We start from the raw sequence: 21,531 nt of genomic DNA, 5'->3' as shown, positions 1-21,531 counted from the left end.
TATAAGGTGCTAAACCATCTTTTAAAATTTATTTTTGAGAGAGAGAGACAGACAGAGCATGAATGGGAGAGGGGGAGAGAAGGAGTTACAGCATCTGAAGCAGGCTCCAGGCTCTGAGCTGTCAGTACAGAGCCCAATACGGGGTTCGAAGATCATGACCGGAGCTGAAGTTGGATGCTTAACCGACTGAGCCACCCAGGTGCTCCAGTAGCTAAATCATTTTTGAAAAAGAAAAGCAAAAATGTTATTCTTGCCCAAAGAATGGTAAAATATACCTCACAGTCATGATAATAAAAACAGAGGGGAGCTCTTGCAGCCACAGGGAAACAAGCCAATGGAAAAGAAGAAAGAACTCAGTGAGAGACTCATGCCATTGGGGAACCTGGTGCATGTTGGAAATACAACTCAATGGCAAACAAATGGATTGTTCAATGGGTGTTGTTGAGGAAACTGATGGGCTATATGGGGATAAATGTAGATGGAAGACTTAGTGTAGAAGTGGATGTAGAACTAGATATGAAAGAAACTCTAAAGCAAACAGAAAACAAATATAGAAATACATTTTATAATTTTGGAGTAGGAAGGACTTAAATGAAATTGCCAAAATACAAAGCCCTGAGGGGAAAATATCCAACTATTTCAAAATAAAAGATTTTTCAGTGATAACGTATGTAAAGCTATCAGATTAAACATTGACAGATTGGAAATGGTTATTTGCAACATGAACACCATGAGAAGTTAATACCTAGCTATGCAAAATACCACAAGTAAATATCTAGGATACACAGACCAATTCACAAGTGAAAAATAAGAATCCTAGTTAGGGGGCACCTAGCTGGCTCAGTCGGTTGAGCATCCAACTCTTGACTTCAGTTCAGGTCATGATCTCACAGTTTGTGAGATCAAGCCCTGGATCAGGTTCTGCGGTGACGACACAGAGCCTTCTTGGGATTCCCTCCCTCTCTCTGGCCTTCCCCTGCATTCTCTCTCTCTCTCTCTCAAAATAAATAAATAAACATTAAAAAAGAAGAGGAAGAAGCCTAATTAGAAAAAGGTCCTATCAAAATGGACCTGTAAGAACTTGGTTTCCTCATTTTCTCATTCCATAAATACTTATTGAGTGGCTATCACATATCAGCACTCTTCCAGGCACTGGGGATACAACAGACAACATTTCCTGCCCTTATGGCATTTAAATACTCCACAATACTCTCTTCCATCAACAGGAAAAAGACATTAGTTTCTACTAAATAAAATTTCCTTTTAAATGCCAATGGTATCACTTTAAAGTGGAAGGTGTTTTTAGGGTACATTTCTTTTATATTCATACTTCTGCATGATGATAAATAACTTCCAAGGACACACAGGTTTGACCAGCACAGAAAGCTGACACCTCATTCGTGTTTAGAGTGTAAAGCCTAGTGGTTAGGTGGATCCAGAATGCCTAAGACTGAATCATGGCTCTTCCCTATAACCTGTGCATGGCATTTGGCCCACTTTTCTGAGCTTCAGTTTCTTTATCAGTAAAATGGCACTAATGGTCAGACTTGCTGTGAAATTGGTATAAGGATTAAATGAGATAATATAAGACACGACAGCATCTGGCACATGATAAAAACTTAATGGTGGCTCTTTATCCTTCTATGTCTTGATTATGACATTACAATTCCAAAAATTGTTATGTTCCTGTACCCCATATTTCAAAATGAGGATCGTAATATCTTTGGGCTATAAATCAGGTAATTCACTTTCCATTTAAGTAATAGAAAAGACAATCATATGCTTTCTCTGCCTCTGTACCCTGGTGTTGTATGACATGTGTCTCCTGGATTAAACATTAATCCTAGTGTGGGAAACCTGAACTCAGGGTTGCAGGGCTGGAGGGGATGTGAGAGACCCACTCCCCAGGCTCAACCCTGTCCCGCACAAGAGGATTCAAAGGCCTAGAGGAGGTAAGTGCCCTGCCCCAAGTTACCACAGCTAGAGCTATGGTGCTACTTATGTGGTTATGATTAATTGGTTGTGATTAGAAAAGATAATCATGATTAGGAAATCAAGGTTGTGGTCAGGAAGGAGTCAAGTCATCCAGCTGACTTTGTAAAACGGGATGACCTGGTGACATGAATAATCTCACTTAATTAGAGACCTGGACTCAAAAGACTTGTGGTTATTCCAGGTATGAAGAATTTCCGGTTGGCAAGGCTTCTGGTTGGCTGTAATGCTTTGATGCAGTGGGTGGAGCCAGTATACCTCATTAGAATAAGGTAAACAGATTCAACACAGTTATAAATGGGGAAAAAAAAATGTGTGTCCTCTGTCACTGAGGGCTGGAGAGAGTCGTGCCTGGAGGGAGAACTCGGTGCAGCAGAGAGAAGGGGCAGAGCATGAGCTCCAAGTCAAAATCCATTGGGATCATCGGAGCGCCTTTCTCAAAGGGCCAGGTGAGTAAAAAGCCTGGCTTTGAATAACTGCGATTTATCACACAGTTTCAGACTTTAGAATTGGTAAGGTGTCCACATCTGGTTAGTTCAGTTCCCTGGTGCAACCGGGCCTGAAATATATGTTTTAAGTCTTTTTAACATTGTAGAATTACGATCACAATGTCATCTCAGCCCATTCTATTTGAACCTACTGAAGTTTTCTTCGTATTGTTTAAGAGAACATATTTTTATTTGAATGGAAATGGACTATTTCTGTATTACAGCTACTCACTGAGATTTCCATGTTCTTGTGGCTTTGGGTTTTACAGTGCACATGTAGAGGGCCAGAGGATTTTAAAACACAGTGGTTACATTATGTACTAATGTCTACAGACATTTCGTAGATTGGCAGCAATTTTCAGACTTCTTGTAATTTGCATAACTTAAATGTTATTGCTTTATTAAGCAACTTTGTGACTGATTCATATTATTTGAGGGCTTTACTGGTTCTGTGAAATTGTGTTAGTTCATGGGCTAGGCTCATGGGCTAGGCAGAATCCTTTGTGTATCTGTTTCCCATGGAGGAAAAAGGAAAGAAAAGAAAATCTAACTGGAAGTTGGCAGCATTTAAAAGACTCGTGCATTTATGAAATTCCCAGATTGCCAACACATGTCAGGAACATTTCATTACACGTCTTTTCTTCTGCCTGAGCACACTCCTGCTGGCAGATATAATGTGATTACGGACACCTTAGACTTCAGTATGCATCTGTGCTTACAGGGGGAAATAAAGAACAAAACCAAAGGCAACCTGACAAAGTGTGAATTGAAACTCCTAGGGCTGATACGTTGTCACTGCTGTTATTTCAAGTGGGATCTTCCGCGTCACTTTGCCCATCTAGGCAGTGCTATTTCACTCCTCTTAGTTTTGAACTCGAGCTTGGCACTCCGGCATTTTATTGCAAAACAGATTGGGAGAGGTCAGAGGGGAGAGACCCAAACTGCATTTGGACTGTCGGTAAATACTGCAGCACTTCCCCTCCTCGTCTTTCAAAGCCCTCTCCTGGATCACAGGGACATTTGGCTGACATAGAAGTGTTTCTTCTAGTGCTGGGGTTAATTGCAAAACCCACAATATACTCACCTATTCTTGGGGCAGGTTTTAACAAAGACAGAATTAAACTAACTGACTAAAAGGATGGAAAGGAGGGAGGAAAACAAAAATTTCAGAAGGAAGGAAGAGAGGCAGAAGGGAGGGAGTGGGGGAGGGAGGTGACTGCCTGAGCAGACTCTGGCCCCTGGACCTCAGCAGAGGACCTTATGCTGATAGTAATTGCCCTTCAAAGGGATAGTATTTTGAAATACAGCCTAATGCATTTTCCATTCTTGGTATTTCTTTTTTTGTTTTCCCCTACAGCTCTTTCCCTATTAAAACTTGGTCTCATGAGAATGAAGCTTACTGTCTCACTATAGTAAGGACTCAGAGATGTTCCTGCACTAAGCCATTGCATAGAGGGAAACAGTGGCCAACATATTAGCATCACTCCTCACCTAAAAGAGGTAGAAGTTTGACAAATAGTTAAAGGAGAGGATTAGGGGTGGATGAGTAGAACGTTGAGTCTGAGAAAAGCTTCCATCCCCTGCCTCACTCCCTCACAAGGCAGTGTGGGGTGGGATGAGAGGTGATGGCAAAAAATGAGGTATTATATTTATTTTATAGTTCACTGAGCTTCAGAGAGGTTTAATAATTTGCTAAATGGGTCGCCTTGACTGTGTGGTTCTAGACAGGATTGTATGATTCAAAGCCTATGCACCTGACTTGAGTTGATGCCTGTAGAGCCATAGCAGACTTCATACTTGTGGGCGGTTAGGGATCAGGACCCAGCTTCAGAGTCAGTAGAGCTAACAAAGTGATGTCCAAACTGGGCAGATAAACCCAGCAATGAGAAGATACCAATCGTGAGAAGCACTTTGAATCAAACGAGTAAAGAAAGAATCCCTCTGGGCAATTTAACCACTGTGTTAGAGCAAATATAGTGTTAACCAAGGGGTCTATAAGACTATTCCAAAGCTTGAAAGGAAGGATAGAAAGGCCAGGGAGTTTTCTCAAGGTGACAATTTGTGAGCACCTACTAAGCGTCAGCCCTATACTACAACATGTAGCACCACAAGTGGAAAGAACATTGGACTGAAATCTAATAAGGAGGAAAGACAAAGCAAGTAAATACAAAACCAAAGGCAAACTTTGAGCGAAGCAGCACTCCACTGAGGTTTAAAGAAAGGGAAATTATATCTGCTTGATGAAGGATGCATGTGGGGGATGGGGGGGCAGGGGTGTGGTCATGCAAGAAGGGAATGGAGAAAAGGAGCAAAATATGTCAGGAACAGGAATTTGACATTGAGGATTTGCCTGGCAGCCAGGGTAAGTCATCTGGAATTAGGTAGAAATATTTGCTTCATTTGGTGCCGCAGCCTCAATCCCAGGGATAGACAAATGTGTCTTTTGGAACATCTCATTGGACAAGGCAAAATAACGTTCTGTGTCTAAAAGCCTTGTTGGAAATTAGAATCAGAGAGAAACCTAAGAAAACTGTCTGTTTAGACTTCTATTCTGCCAGGAGTCCAGAGAGGGTGTGCTGCAAGGAGGAAGTGTTCGCTTTTCTGCTGTAAAAACAGCACAGGGAGGATTCTTGTCCATGGTGCCTCAGCAGGTCAAAACCTGAAATACTGGGTTGGTCTTTGTGGATTCAGCTCCCAAGTGATGATTTTCTGTTGCCTCCTTTCTCTCCAGGAGCTTGCTAACTCACTGCATGAGGACCTGCCCATAGGGCTCCCCTGCCTTGCTTGCTTTTTTTTTTTTTAATGCTTTTACCCAAGTTTTCCCCTGGGTTTTCAAAGTTTCTCCACCACACCATCCATCTTCCTGAAAACCTACTTGTGTTGCAAGACGCCGTTGAAATGTCACCTACTGCATGCAGCCTTACCTGACCCACGCTCTGTCCCCAGCTGAGCTAGCAGCAGCCTGGTTTTGTTGTTTATGACATCTTGTATCTACACGGAAGCAACACTCCTAGTACCATAATTGGGGTTCAATATACAAATTCCCTATTAACCTATGAGTTACCCCCAAAAAGAAGCCCTCTCTTTTTCATGATTTCATCTCTACCAGAGTGCTTTTGCCCAAAATACATTCTTGCCATGTTGATAGCATGGTGTCTGTCGTGGGGTAAGGAGACACAGGTTCTGGAATCCAAAGAACCTAGATGTGAACTAAGGTTCTGCCACTTGTTAGCTGTGCGCCCGTAGGAAAATTCTATAACCTCTCTGATTCTAGATCCTTATACTTAACACAGGACTAGTTCAGTCTGCCTTGCTGTGATGATTAAATGAGATGGTGTAAATTCCTGCTCTGTAGGTACTCAAAAAAGGATAGTTACTATTGAACTGATTAAATAACGAGAGGAGTTTCTATTGTGGGCATCTGATCATGTCTGAATTATTTTATTTTTTAATTGCTCAGCCACGAGGAGGCGTAGAAGAAGGCCCTACAGTATTGAGAAAGGCTGGCTTGCTTGAGAAACTTAAAGAACAAGGTAATTTTTCCTTTGAAAGACGATCAGCCTGGGGTACCTGGGTGGCTCAGCTGGTTAGGCTCCAACTCTTGATTTCACTCAGGTCATGCTCCCAGGGATGTGGGATCAAGAACTGAGTTGGGCTCCACGCTGAGTGTGCAGCCTGCTTAAGATTCTCTCTCTCTCTGTGTCTCTCTCTCCTCCCCCTCCCCTCTGCCCATCTCCCAACTTGTGCGCTCATGTGCTCTCTCTCTCTCTCTCAAAAAAAAAAGGAAGGTACAGGCTTCTGCTGAAAGGGGGTTTATATGGAATGACATTTATCACACAGAATTGCAGCACTAGTGATAACTTCAGAAGTATATCCTATTTTTTAAAAAAGCAGTTTTTTTCAAACTCAATAAATATTCTCAATAAATATTGTTGGATGAATATCTACACTCAGGTATTTTGTCTTTCCAGCCAAATTTCTTCTTGTATAAGAGAATCTGTGTGCAAGAACTGGGGTTGGCTGGGTGGTAAGAGAGTCAGGGGAATTGCAAATGAAAAGGGGCAGCAGGAAGTACACTGCTAGCAAGAGGACCCCTATTTGTAAAAGAAAATAAAAGAGCGAAGAAGAAGATGATGATGACGACAGTACCTAGTGTTTGCCTAGTGTGTATATATGTATGCATATACATATACATTTACATACACATACATGAGCAAAGGAAAAATGATATAGAGTTTAAAAGTACAGGCTAAAGCAGATGTTGTCTTTGTATATAAAATCCTGGTGATGTATTGGCGAGGACACAGGGCAACTGGAGTGCTCGCGCTTTCAGTGGGAATGTATGATAGAGCCACCTTGGAAGGCAGTTAGGCAGTTTCTTCAATAAACATACATTTGCCTTTTGATCCATCAAATCTACTCCTAGGTCTTTACCCAAAAGAAATGAAAACACATCCACACAAAGACTTTCACTTGAATGTTTCTAGTAGCATTATTTATAATAGCCAAAAAAAAAAAAAGGAAACAAAAAAATGCCCATCAACTGGTGAGTGGATAAATGACTAGTACATCCATACTGTAAGATAGTATGGATTTTACTCAACAGTAAAAAGGAACAGACCACTGACACAGGCAAGAACATGGATGAACCTCAAATACAGCATGCTAAGTGAAAGAGACCAGACACAAAAGACTACCTACTGTATGATTGCTTCTTTATGGAATTCTAGAAGAGACAAAGCATAGCAATGGCAAGGTGATCAGCAGTTGCCTTGGGGTGGGCACAGGGCATGACTGCCAAGGGGCATGGGGGAATTTGGGGGAATAAAGGAAGTGTTCTAAATCTGGATGGTGGTGGTGGTTACAAGACTATAGATATTTCTAGGACTCATTGACCTGTACACTTAAAACGAGTGAATTTTAGTAAATAAGAATTATACCTCATGAAGCTGAAAAAAGGAGGAAGATAGAGAACGGAAGTATTGGGTAAATGGATTGGACTAGTCTCTCAGTAAACAGGCATGAATTGGTGAGATTTTATATCAAGTTAAATCTCCTAAAGGTGTTACTGAATCATGGATATGCACAAACATAATAAATACAATGTACAATGACTAGTTAGTTCAGAACACCAAATTGATCCCATGTCAGTTTTACTGAAGCTATGTACCTTGAAGCCTAATGTAAGGCTTTCGAGAAAGTGCACCCATGTCCTTAGGAACTTTGGGTTGCCTGCAATCGCTCCCTGTCATAAAAGTATAATAATAAAGCCTTTATTTCCTGAGTTCACTGAAGTATAAGGCTCACCGCTGATCATGTGCTTATTGAATTTCGATACCACCACTATGAGGCAGGTTCAATGCACAGAGGACAGAGCCGAGCTACTTCAGCAAGTGACAGATTGGATTGAAACCAAGGACTGTTAATTATAGAATCCAGAAACTTAGAAAATACTAGTGTATTTCCTTCTGGGCATAAACACACACACACAGATTCTTCTAAAAAACTATTTTTTATTATAAATACAAGACATGCTTATTGGAAAGGTAGAAAGCAGCGAGGCAGAGAGGGCCCATCACAGAGATCAAGACGGCGAGGCCACTCATTAAGCCCAAACCAGAAGATGATCACTGTCATACTTTAGTGTCCAGCCTAACTGGATTGATTCCACAAGTACTGACCGAGAGCCCAGTATACAGCTGAGATGATGATGTCAGGCAACAGTAGACACGGATTCTACCTTTGCACCTTTTACAGTCCTTCTAGATGCTTTCTTTGCTTATAAAAGTGCTCTGTTTTGTAAATTTGCAATCATCCTACACAGACTGTCCCATTATCCTTGTTTATGTAGTAACCTGAAACGTCTGGTTTCAATTATAGAGTGTGATGTGAAAGATTATGGGGACCTGCCCTTCGTTGATGTCCCTAATGATCCTCCCTTTGAAATTGTGAAGAATCCAAGGTCTGTGGGAAAAGCTAATGAGCAGCTGGCTGGTGTGGTGGCGGACGTGAAGAAGAATGGAAGGACCAGCCTGGTGCTGGGTGGAGACCACAGGTCTTATTTAACGTTCTTCTCCATGAAGTCTGGCACAAATGGCATGGGGCGGGGGGGGAGGCGGATAACCAAGACCATGAGGAGAGAGAAAATATGAAAGGGAAAGCACTGATCAATACTTTACACCAAATTTTCTGGGTTTTTTTTCCTTTTAATTGCATTGGTTACTCTTTTCTTTTTTTTTTTTTAATGTTTTATTTATTTCTAGGAGAGAGAGGAGAAAGAGACAGACAGAGAGAGAGAGAGAGAGACCGCGTGAGCAGGGGAGGGTCAGAGAGACAGGGAGATATAGACTCTGAAACAGGCTCCAGGCTCCGATCTGGCGGTCAGCACAGAGCCCGACGCGGGGCTCGAACCCATGAACTGCGAGATCATGACCTAAGCGAAAGTCGGACGCTTAACCGACTAAGCCACCCAGGCGCCCCGGTTACTCTTTTCTTTTGGAAACATAGACTTACCTCTATTAGAAGTCTTGCAGTATGTTTATTACAGCAGAAAATATATGGCAGGAAAGGATTTCAGTAAATTATTCAGCACAAACTTACATTCCTAAATAAGGATGAAGAAGTTCACAGCCAGCTTATTGTACTTGATACAATAATAGGATACTAGGAACAACGTATTTAAGTCAACATTTAAAAGTGTGTTTCCCATTATAAAAGTAGTAATTTCAAATTCTTGAGAGATGCACACATGTAAATAAAATAGTAGTAATTTTAGTTTTCTAACAACCATTTCAAATGAAATTAAAGTTCTGGCTTTTTTCTTTCCTGCCATACTGTTTTCATTGTACCTGCTTTTTGCTTAATAATTGTGTGTGTGTTATCCTATACATTGTACTGAATCTAAAGTACTAATTTCCTTATGTTACTTCGTGATAGAGGTAAGCATAATTTTTACTGTTGCATAATTTTTCATCAAGGTATTAAGTCACTATACATATCCATATTGTCAGATATTCAGGTAATTTTCACGATTATAAATGTGGCAAAAATCATTTTTGTGCATGAGCCTTTTTAATGTCTGCTGTCAAGGTCCCTGGATACATTATCAGAAGTCTGATCAGATTAGAAAGTACAAATGTTACAACGGTTCTTGGTGGAAGAGTCAATCACTTCAGCTCCTTGTCTTCCTCTAAAACTCAGTTGAGAAACTAGGGCTCGCTTTCTTTTTTAAGTAGAAAACTTGGTTAAGTGGAGATTTAAGAGGGCAAATAGCCACAAGACAAGAAATCTGAAGGGCAATCAAACATCAGGCTGAATGATCAATACCCGAACTTCAAGGCAGATTGCTTCCACGTTGAACATCTACAAGTTCACAATTCTCTGAATGATAACGTGACCATCTGCAGGTGGGAGAACATGGGTGCTGTGTGGCAAATTCTATCTCTGAACTTTTATGTAAGACATTACTTAGCTCTTCCAGTCCAGCAAATTTTCTGGAGCTTGGAGTGAACTTTGAGAGTTCTGGAGGGGGCTAAGAGTGGGTCTTTAAATGTATGGTGGGAGAGTAGAAAGTTGAAGCAGAGGATATGAGCATTGAACAGCGTGTAAGCACTCAAATATCCCGGCTGAAGTGGATACAAGGATTTCCAAGTGATACTCTCCAATTGTAAAATAATTGGATTTTAGAAAAAATGGAAGGATTCTGTGGTAATTCACTTGAGAGAATGAAGTATTTACCAAGAGAGACAACAGTACAGAAAATTAGCCTGATGTAATATTGAGTATTAAATAGTGCCTCATGCTAAGGAATTTGTGTGATTAGTGTTTTCATACAGACTTAATTTTTTGGATAAAATAATAATTTGCAATTTTATTAGGAGGTGGTTCCCCCTCCCCAAATCACAAGTTTTTTAGCAAGACCATTGATGCAAACATAACTTGTTAGCAATTAAACATAAGCCATGCTTTCTCTTATGTTATAATTGGCATCTCCAATTAAATATCTGTCAGAAATACCAGCCATTTTGACTTAAAGGAAAACGAAGTGAGAGCACTGAGTTAATAATATGATGGATGTAATAAACTGCAAACCTGAGGTTTACACAAACTTTCTTTCCTGTGTAGTATGGCTATCGGAAGTATCTCTGGCCACGCCAGGGTCCACCCAGACCTCTGTGTCATTTGGGTGGATGCTCACACTGATATCAACACTCCACTGACAACCACAAGTGGGAACTTGCACGGACAACCTGTGTCTTTCCTCCTGAAGGAACTAAAAGGAAAGGTAAAAGGCTGCTTGGTACTCGATTACAAAAGAATCATCTCTTTAGCAGAAGTTCAGGAGCTGGAAGGGAAGGAAGAACCTTGCGCTATCTGATTTGGGGTGTGACGTCAAACCATTTTGTCAGCAGTCAAAAAGCAAAGGGGTGGTGGATAAAGGTAGTGAGTCTCTGTGCCTCTACCTTACGTGATAGTTTGCAAACTGACTTTACATATATCTTCCCTTCTGATTTTTAAACTACCCTTCTTAGTAGGTGGGGCAGAGGGTAATCCTTTGTAAGCAAGTTAGCAGAGGTTTGGAGGTTATAACTTTCTCAAGATCACATGCCAAGTACAGAGCAAGGCAAGGGCCAAAACTGGTCTCCAGTAACCTACGTTTTTCTACTACATGCCACACAGCATCTCATTCTTACCAAGTGTTCCCTTGCCTCATGGGAACTTTCAAAAGTAGAGTTTTAAAATGTGGATTACAATGGCTTATTATTTAACACCTTTACCGTGAGAAGTTCCTATCTACATCATAGAAGGAAGAACTACCTCCTCGTTTCCTAGAAACTTCTTTTCTAATGGATGTGAAATGACATTCTAGATTAAGATTTAACATTGTGGTTCATAAATTTCATTGATATTCGGTAGCGTATCAATAAAACAATTATTGATATAGGCATAGTATGTCAGTCTTTATGATGATCCTTGGGGATGCAAATCCCCTTGTTAAATGCTCAGAACTGATGACCAAGTGAGAAGTTTACAGACTTGCAGGGGAACACCCATCCCTGGTTCTGGGACGTTTGGAAAACAACCAAAGGGCCGCCCGAAAATTCCCCCAGTCACTCTAAGCCAACCTCTGGGTTTAAGTCCTTACTCATGAGAGAAAGAAGGGAGCTACGAAAGTAATGAAAGCACACTGATTTCTTTATAGCAGAGTTTTGGGAAAATAGGGCCCAGTGGCATGGGGCACAGAGCAGGTAAATGCTGACAAATGATTCAGTTCAGGTCTGGGCCACTGGGTGAGAGTGGGTAAGGTCAAAGCAATCTAGAGCATCACAAGGGGAGGCAGGCATTCTCTTCTGAGTTTTATATTGTCTTTTAATGACTTCCTCAAAATTTATGTTCAAAATGTAAGATGTATGCAGTCCAGTAAGTGCCCTGAGCTTCTAATGTAAGATCTGCTCAATAATCATATATGATAACTGTGTGGAAACATTGCAATTGTAGATCCCTGATGTACCAGGATTCTCCTGGGTAACTCCCTGTATATCTGCCAAAGATATTGTGTATATTGGCCTGAGAGACGTGGACCCTGGGGAACAGTAAGTTTAATTCCTTGACGTGATTTACCTTCACTTTCTCCACTTTGCATGCATGCTGGTCAAACCTGTGACAAAAAAAGTGTTTTAAGCACCAAGTATATATATTGATATCTATGTATCCATATAAATATTTATGTATATAAATCAGGTGAGTTTTATATTGACTTGCTGTTAAAAATACATTGATATATATGTATAGGTTGCAGAACTTAAAATATTTCATGTATCATACCATGATGACCTTTTCTTTAAAAGGAAACGATAGTGCAGAGAGCTAGACTCATTATTAATTGTAGGTTATATTAATATCTCCTTTTTTGTAGCTACATTTTGAAAACTCTGGGTATTAAATATTTTTCTATGACTGAAGTGGATAAGCTGGGAATTGGCAAGGTGATGGAAGAAGCACTCAGCTACCTACTAGGAAGGTATGATCCTTGTGTGTGTAACGTAAATGTTACTAACAGGACTTACTACTGATGTCGATCTATGTAAGTTATTAACAAAGACTTTCTATAAAATCATGGAACTTCACTGGGTTGTTACTTTTGATAAAGCAAGGCAAGAACTATATTTATGTACTACATATTAAACTGCTAATTTTAAACTGAGTTTCCCTCCCACCTCTTAAAAGAAAGAAAAGGCCAATTCATCTGAGCTTTGACGTTGATGGACTGGACCCATCCTTCACACCAGCTACGGGCACACCAGTTCCAGGAGGTCTGACTTATAGAGAAGGTCTCTACATTACAGAAGAAATTTATAAAACAGGTAGGTCAAAATTGGGGTGAATAAGAAGCAAGTATACACATGGCCAATATAGATTTATACCCCCTGATCTGAAAGTCAAGGCCCACTGGACACTTCCAGAATGCCCTTCACATGATGGAATCCCCACTTCTTCAGACTCCTGGATAACATTTCAAGTCAGGGTACTGAATTAAAAATGTCAACTACTTAACAAATTACATTATTTTCATTTGTTGTTACAGGGCTACTCTCAGGATTAGATATAATGGAAGTGAACCCATCTCTGGGGAAGACACCAGAAGAAGTAACTCGAACAGTGAACACAGCAGTAGCAGTAACCTTGGCTTGCTTTGGAGTTGCTCGGGAGGGTAATCATAAGCCTATTGACTACCTTAACCCACCTAAGTAAATGTGGAAGTGCCATGTAAAACTCTCACAGCTAATGTCATAAATAGCCAATCTAATAATTTACTTAAGCTTACATTTATCGCCCCAATGATTTGATCTTTCTGAAAAATCTTCTGCCTTGGCAAATATTATTACAATCAGTATAAACTATCAATTCTCTCTGGTATAAATTGAAGATTTGGAATTCTAACTTTTGTGAAATTGAAAAATTTCTATTTCCCATTTTGGCAAAAGACATTCTTGGAGAAGGATACCTTAACTTCCAAATAAAATTTGCTGGCATTAAAAACACACACACATATGTAGAATGAGACTCCTTGATGTCAGCAGATAAAGCCACCCTCCTGAAAGGGATCATATTCTTATGTTGTTCAAAAGATGTGATTTTTATAATAAACTCTCTATATTGAGGTTCTCTCATGTCTACATGTTTCTAAATACATGGAATTACCCAGGATTTACAAAGCCACAGTGAAATCATCATCCTCAAAATTCTGTAAGCCTGGTGACATGAAAATCTGGCTCTGGTTTCTTCAACTGTAAAATGGGTAATGATGATCATCAAAATGTTCGATGATCATGTTTTACTTTTGTAAACCTCAGACATGGTATTGGTTTATATTTTAAGCAAGGCTTCTATTCAGGTAGGCTCTCTGGTGGTAGAAAAAAGAAGTCAAATTGCTATTTGTTTCTGAGATCTAATTCAGATAGGAATTTCACCTAAAATGATCTGTGGCTTCCAACACTCGCAACTTTACTCACTCCAATTAGAGTGTATCTCATTAGCTGAAATCCTTAAACACCCTGAAAACTCATCTTGGCTATGGAATATAGTGAGAGAATTAGAAAAAATAAGAGTAAACTACAGCTGACCCTTGAACTACGTGGGTTTGAACTGCATGGGTCCACTTATACATGATTTTTTTTGATATATACAGTACTGGAAATATATTTTCTTGTCTTTATGATTTTCTGAATAACATTTTCTTCTCTCTAGCTTTAAGAGTACAGTACATTATATACATAACAGACAAAATGTGTGTTAATTGACTGCTAATATTATGAGTAAGGTTTCTAATCAACAGCAGACTATCAGTGGTTAAGCTTTTGGGAAGTCAGAAGTTATAAATTTTCGACTATGTGAGGGGGTCAGCACCCCATACCCCTGTGTTGTTCAAGGGTCATGTGTATAATCAAAACCAGGGAAGCAAACCCTTCCCATTCTCTCCAGCTTATAAAGAACTCAAGTGGACTCTGTTATGAGGCAGGTAGGTCCCGTGAAAGGATTTTTATTACTGTTGTTGTAACAGCTATGTGTTAAAGAGCCTCTAGCATCTGATTTTTCATATGCAACCCAGAATTTTAAACCTAACTGTTGACACTATAAACTGTCAGATACATATTTTACTGAATTACTTTTAGGTAAGAGCAATTATGATAGATCTTACTGTAAAGTATACTGTTGAACACAATAGCCACATGGGGTTATTTAAATTACCTAAAGCTTCATAAAATTAAAAGTTCAGCTCCATACTTCAGGTGCTCAGTAGGCACATGGACCTTCTGACTCCACTGCACAGCACAGATGCAGAATATTTCCAGCACTGCAGAAAGCCCTATGGGACAGAGCCACTCTAAATTACTAATAATTTTCAGAAAGAAAAACTTTGAGGATACAATGAATATAAAGGCGTTGTTTTTCCCTCAGGTACATTCTAAACCCAAATAAAGCTTCCATCTTCTTCTAATGTCTCTGATTAACAATTCTTTTAAAAACCTATTTTGGGAAAATCATATCCCCCTATCTTTAGCTAGAGAGGAAAAAATGGAATTTTTAATAAACTGACTCGAATGTATTTGTCCTTGAGACAGTCATGCTGATTTATTCTGTTTGTATAATACCAGTGTCACAATTATTCCCATTCTAGTATCTCAAAGCAGTATATTCTTCAACTCAGCAAGAATATAGTGTAACTATGTCAAAAGAAATACTTAAAATCATTTCTAGTATAAAATTTCTGGAGAATTTTAAGAAAATTATTAGTCTAGAAAAATTATTTATACCATCATATACATTTTAAGCCAGACTTGCGTGGCAAATAAAGATTTAGTGATTACAATAATATGAACCACAAGGAAGATAAAGATCTAAGAGAAATGTATTCAGAAATAAAAATCTAAAATACAGTTGGTCACATTTCTGATTCTTTAAAAAATATATATCAGGAGCTCTTAATTGCAAGGTCACTGTCAGTCGCCAACTGTAGTGCACCACCCGCAGACAGAGTCCAGTTCTCTTGTTACAACCTAGCCAGTACACTGCATGGAACACAGCAGACACTCGTTCCGACTGAGTATTTAATCAGACAGTTTATTCAGTCAACAGATTTTATAATTATTTTCAAGTCTCACAATCTTAACGCCATTGCCCCACTCTCCCAAATTAACAGTTTGCCTCTTAAAATCTGATAAACCATAAAGAACCAAAATGTATGCTATAATTAAAAATACAAATACTTAAAAATTTCAGTATTATAAAAATTTAAAGAATCACATCATTGACCAGGTGAGAGTGTCAACCTGGAAAAGCAATTAATTTACTTTTAGAAAGAGATTGGAGAATTACCATTTAAGTATTATTTTATTAAGTTTATGCCTTTCTGTGTTATTTTCTTACATGGCTTCAAAACTCATTTCGTACAGTAAGTTCAGGTCCACAGCAAAAGCACAAACTTGCCAATCTGCCTTAATAGAAATGTTAGCCCATTTCTTTGGAAATCTATGGTAAAAATGCTAAGCCATGTTTAAAAGAATAGGAAACTATGTTTCCTCCTGCAATGCAATGAAGTCTAGAGTTCTTTACTTGACAAAAATCTATCCCAAAGATAAGCCGAAAGAGATTGATGTATAAAATGATTTGTAGTAACTATTTTACATGTGTGTTGCCTTTAAAACAATGTATTTGAAGGCTGAAGTCATTAATAATAAAAATTAAAAATAAAACCAGGGGCTAGATAGGAAAGATTGAAAGTATCTAGTAAAAGCCATTTGATCGTAGATACCTCAGTATTCCTAGGTAGCGCCAATAAATTGTTATGGATATGAGCAACATGTAGCTTCCTTTATCTCTTAGAGACAAAAATACAGGTAGGGAGATGGGAGTTATAAAGTATCAACAGATTCATCATTTGAATCAAAATAAAACAACCTGAACATCACTGCTTCTACTGTATCTCTACGCAGCATGATCGTGTTCAGATTTAATAGATTTGAGTCCACTTGCAAAGACAGAGGTGTGTCCTTCTCATCGCGGCGCACCATGGCCTCACTGAGTCACTGGTAAGGACACCGGCACCTGATTAGACTGAGGTGCTGGAGACCCACTGCTTATGGCTTGTGGGGCCACTGCCGTCGGTTCCATCTTGCTGATGTGTGTGATGAATCGAAGACGGAGTTTTAAAGCTGGTTTTAAGTTACAGATAATCTTCTCTACCTAAGAAATAAAGACATTAAAAAATATTTGCACCAGAGAACTTCAATTTCCCACCTTTAAAGAAGTGACTTCTGCATATCTGGAGATGATACACTAGGGAGTGGAGTGGGCTGCACGAGAAGTTTCTTACGTGTTTTGTTTTAACAAAAGCAAATAAAATTATTTCTCTCTTACATGAGGAAAAAAAAATGCATTCTCCCCCCACATTATCTATGTGTATATATGTGTATGTGCATATGTGTATCCATGCATACGCTTACAGAAACATACCCACGTACCTAGCCAGCCAGTCATCCCACTGTCAAAAGCTAGTATAGTTTACACTGGAAATTTTACGTATTCAACCAGTTCTTCATCCTTTAAAAATGCTACCATCACAGAAGTATGAAGCAGGATTACATTTTGAAGTTCATTGAATAACTTCTAACATTTATCAACACAGCTAATTTTTTGGTTTTGATTAGTACTTGGTATTGAAACAAAATAATATTATGTCTGCTTTTACTTAGGGGCATCCAACTTTGGTTTCAGCTCAGGTCATGATCTCACGGGTTGTGGGATCAAGCCCCACCACTGGGCTCTGAGCTGACAGCATGGGTCCTACTTGGCATTGTCTCTCTTTCCCTCTCTCTGTCCCTCCCCTGCTCACACCCTCTCTCAAAATAAATCAATAAACTAAAAAAAAAAAAAAAAATCTACTTTTACTTAGAAGTAAAAATACCAAGCAGTTCCATGGCTTTCTTAGCTTTATTCAAATGCTCTTTGACCTTACCAGGAAAGATCAGTCACATTAATTATTTTTCCTTTCTGTATTCCCTGGTGTCCCATATATATTTTTTTTTCAGGTCTACATATAAAGGATATGCTAAATAAAACATTTCTGTATTGGTTCCCACTCAAATCTTCTTGATAATCTTGCTGAGGCATAAAGAAATCAATATCCTCCCCAGCCCATGTCCCTAGGTCCAAGGAAACAAGCCAGTAGGCTAGTAGGCTTCATGTGTTTATATATCAACCTACCTTCCTTTCCTACCAGAGGAAGAAATAACATTAAGGGATGGAGAGGAGTTCACCTAACTTCACCTATCTGCCCTACCTCCATCCTCTAAGAGAGTCAAGATTCTGTTTTCTACAGATAAGGAAACTCAGTTATGATTCAAGGACATCCTTTCCACTTTCCAATGACTTCACTAGGAAGTAGCTCTTTAGATGTTGAGTCAGAACATGCTTCCCTTTAACTTCACTGGAGTTTATATGCCTTTTGAAGTGACACAGAACAAATCTAATGTGTATTCCAAATGGCAATCTTCCAAATAGTGAGAACACGAACAATTCCCTGGGACTTTGAAAATTCAAGTTAAGTACCTCCATTTCCTTTAAATACCCTTTATGAATGATTCTCGCGATCCTCCTGGCTTCAGGCTTCTAGTCACGCTGCAATATGTCTAATGTCCCCAAGAGTGTATCCTAATCACGTTGTGGAAAAGCAGGACCTACTTCACTCTTTACACTGCACCTCTTTGGTCTTTTTAAAACGTAGTCATACTGTACTGTTTCTTTCTATTGAGATTACTATTAATCAACCACCTAGGTCTTTTTCAGATGTCCTGCTACAAATACCAAGGGGGGGAAGGTTTGAGAAATTATAACATGTATTCACCATTACTTTAATTACACATGCAGAATAACGTGCTCATATAGCCTACAAAGATCTAACAATATCAACCTTTTCCCCTTAAAAGAAAAACAGTAAAAATACTCAAACAAAAGTGTATCATCACATATTCAAGTTTTCTAAACTAAACATCATTAAAAGATAAAGTTAACTTACTTGTTCTTTTACGCTGTCACCAGTAAACATATACTTCATATGATACAGGAAGTCACAGATGGGATCCATGTAATTTAAATGAGCACTACATTGGTCTACATTCAGCAACATGTCATAAAATGCCACACCAATCTATTTAACAAATAATATAAAATTATTTAAGTGGGCAAAAATATTCAGTAGTTTAGAATGATGCAGTTGGACTCCATTATAAGACAAACACAGAGGGATAACACATTTGTTGAAGAACTGTCGCTGATCATACAAACCTCTATGTGTATAGAGCATATGATATGGTCTGCATTAATAATGGAATCCAGAGTGCTATAAAACTCCCCCCTAATAGGGCTTAAACGCAGTTTCTCTTCATAATTCAGTAATGTCGCTTAAAATTAAGAGGTAGATGATCTCCTTTGTAGAGACCACTTCTCAATGTTTAAGACAACCACAGTCTCAGAGATACTTCAGATTGTACCTTCTTAGTTCCATCTGGTGGGTCATACTTTAGGGTTCTATTCCTGTCTCATTTTCTTTTCTCTATACTCTTTTTCTTTTTTTTTTCTCTATACTCTTGTTAGAGGTGACTGACTTAATCCATTATGATTTTAATCAATTCTCCTGCACTATAGTGCAGGCTCTCAAATGCACTTCTCCATTCTTAACTTTCTTCTCAAATCTGATAATAGTTATTTGCCCTGCATATCCAATTCAATACATCCCACACCAAACTCATTACAGGCATGCCAAGCTACAGGCACACTAAATCCTCTAAAATTCCTTTTAGAGTCTATTAAACTAATTTCACTACTAATGGTTACAATATGCAGGTTGGAAAACACTGGGGAAGAAACTTACATAGATCTTTTAGGACTTAATCTTATCACAGAAAACCCAGATTATATTTTACCTCTATCATACATCGAGTTCTCTCTTGCTGAAATCTTTGTAAAAATGGTCCCACAAGATGGTACACATAAAGCAACTGGAATTCAGTTTTCACTATAGGAAGAAGGACTTCAGTGAGAAACCTAAAATTCGAAGATTAAAATAAAAATTTCTTGTGATTTTAAATCAGTCAAATTATTTGAACTTTGTTGATACAGCCTACCCAGGCATTTGTAAACTTTGCAATCTTTTTAAAATTTCTTTTTCTAATTAATCTTACATTTCTCAAAAGCTATTATTTTCATTTGATTATCAAAATAAATTACTTCAGATTTAGGAGCCATTCTCAACAGTACGATTGCTGAATGACAGAAGGGGAATCACAGGTACCCCTCGGCTCCTGTCTGCTTTCTGGAAGTTGGTGTTACACCACATTGCTCTTACAAAAGACCCACATTATTACAGCAATGGCTTTTTTGTAAAAGCAAAAATTCTCTTCGGTCACCTTTTAGTTAGCAAAAATAGGTACTAATGTAGGTCTTCCATCAAAGTGACGTGGTGTCACATAACTTTTAGAAAGAGTGGGATACGTTTCACTTTATGCCATTTTGGCTTACAGAAGGTTTCACAGCAATGTTCTACTTTTGAATAGTAGGAAACACCTGTATTTGAAATAAAAAGAGAATAGCCAATCTAATATAAATGACATTCTCAAGAAATTTGAATTTTTAAAACCAACCTTACAGTTAAGAAAAATAATCAGAAAATAGGCTAATATGAGCTATTCAGTTCAAATACAACTTGTGGGATATATTCTGGAAAAAGCATGCATTTGATCAAATTTCTTGAAACTATAATGGAAAACTAGATTATTTCTTGCATATACAATTTTTACAAACAATTCTGAAATAAAAGAACTTTCTCATTATTTGGAAACTCTATGTAATTAAAATTCACTTTGCAAGTTGTTCTACTGAATGAGATGCATACCTCCATGTGTAAATGAGTTACAAACACCCAAAATGAAAAAAGTCCCATTTATTTAAGAAATCATAATACCTACTTGGGAATGAGAGAAAGCTGCCCAATGCTGGAATGGTGCCACACAGCATGCGCAAGAGCTAATGTATAGCTGCAGCTCATCTCCGAGTAGGACTGATGACAAGCGGTGAAATCAAAGAGGCGGAATGGATAGCCAACCCACTCTGACTCAGATGTCAAGCTTGGACTGCTGATGACACTGACAATTCGATCATGAAGGACAATCCAATATGGCTCCTTTAAAATGAGAGGAAAGCCTGATGAAAAATATCACTTATCCAGTATTTCACCCCATTTCTAATATTCTACCCCAAAGCCTAACATAATGGCACATTCTCATTCTTTAAAATTTTTTATGTATATAGTTTGTGTTTTTGTGTAATGGAGATTCTGAAAGCAAAAGTGAGTGGCTTCACAGTAAGTCAAATATAGTTAATAAGAACATGGAGATAAGTGTCTGTGAAGTAGAGGGCTAGTTCTTGATATTAGTGTAGAGTAAATCACCCTTACTAATACCTATTATACAGACAACACTGGTACACGTATATAACTCACAAATAAATAAAGCTATCCTAAAATTTGTATGGAACTACAAAAGACCCCAAATAGCCAAAGTAATATTGAAGAAGAAAACCAAAATAGGAGACATCACAATCCCAGACTTTATTTTTTTATCTTTATTTTTTAAAGTTTTTTAAATTTTTTATTTACTTATTTAACATTTATTTCTGAGAGACAGAGAGAGACAGAGCATGAGCTGGGGAGGGGCAGACAGAGAGGGAGACACAGACTCTGAAGCAGGCTCCAGGCTCTGAGCTAGTTGTTGGCACAGAGCCTGACGCGGGGCTCAAACCCACAAACCGTGAGATCATGACCTGAGCTGAAGTTGGACGCTCAACCGACTAAGTCACCCAGGTGCCCCATGTTTTATTTATTTTTGAGAGAGAGATTGAGAGAGATAGCGTGAGCAGGGGAGGGTCAGAGAGAGAGGGAGACACAGAATCTGAAACAGGCTCCAGGCTCTGAGCTGGCAGTCAGCACAGAGCCCGA

At 38.7% G+C, this 21,531-nt stretch overlaps 2 protein-coding genes across 2 annotated transcripts in view; one reads left to right on the top strand and one right to left on the bottom strand.

Moving 5' to 3' along the window:
- The first annotated feature begins 2,335 nt into the window (after positions 1-2,335).
- ARG1 (arginase 1) lies at positions 2,336-13,646 on the top strand. Its single transcript, XM_077776061.1, has 8 exons — positions 2,336-2,441; positions 5,941-6,013; positions 8,361-8,535; positions 10,605-10,764; positions 11,979-12,073; positions 12,397-12,501; positions 12,708-12,844; positions 13,066-13,646. The coding sequence occupies exons 1-8, from the start codon at positions 2,385-2,387 to the stop codon at positions 13,230-13,232; spliced, it is 969 nt and encodes a 322-aa protein (XP_077632187.1). The 5' UTR covers positions 2,336-2,384; the 3' UTR covers positions 13,233-13,646.
- A 1,936-nt stretch (positions 13,647-15,582) lies between these two features.
- The window catches only part of MED23 (mediator complex subunit 23), a 44,885-nt gene continuing 38,936 nt past the window's right edge, over positions 15,583-21,531 (bottom strand). Inside the window, exons 26-29 of the mRNA XM_077775974.1 lie at positions 20,504-20,718; positions 19,463-19,583; positions 18,556-18,687; positions 15,583-16,724 (exon numbers count right to left, since the gene is read on the bottom strand). Of these exons, the coding sequence (XP_077632100.1) occupies positions 16,557-16,724; positions 18,556-18,687; positions 19,463-19,583; positions 20,504-20,718 (636 nt within the window). The 3' untranslated portion in view covers positions 15,583-16,556. The remainder of the gene's footprint in view (positions 16,725-18,555; positions 18,688-19,462; positions 19,584-20,503; positions 20,719-21,531) is intronic.

The sequence above is a fragment of the Crocuta crocuta genome, unplaced genomic scaffold (assembly GCF_008692635.1).
Source record: "Crocuta crocuta isolate KB4526 unplaced genomic scaffold, BGI_CrCroc_1.0 scaffold25, whole genome shotgun sequence".
Taxonomy (NCBI): Eukaryota; Metazoa; Chordata; class Mammalia; order Carnivora; family Hyaenidae; genus Crocuta; species Crocuta crocuta.
This window is presented reverse-complemented; position numbering and strand designations above follow the sequence as displayed.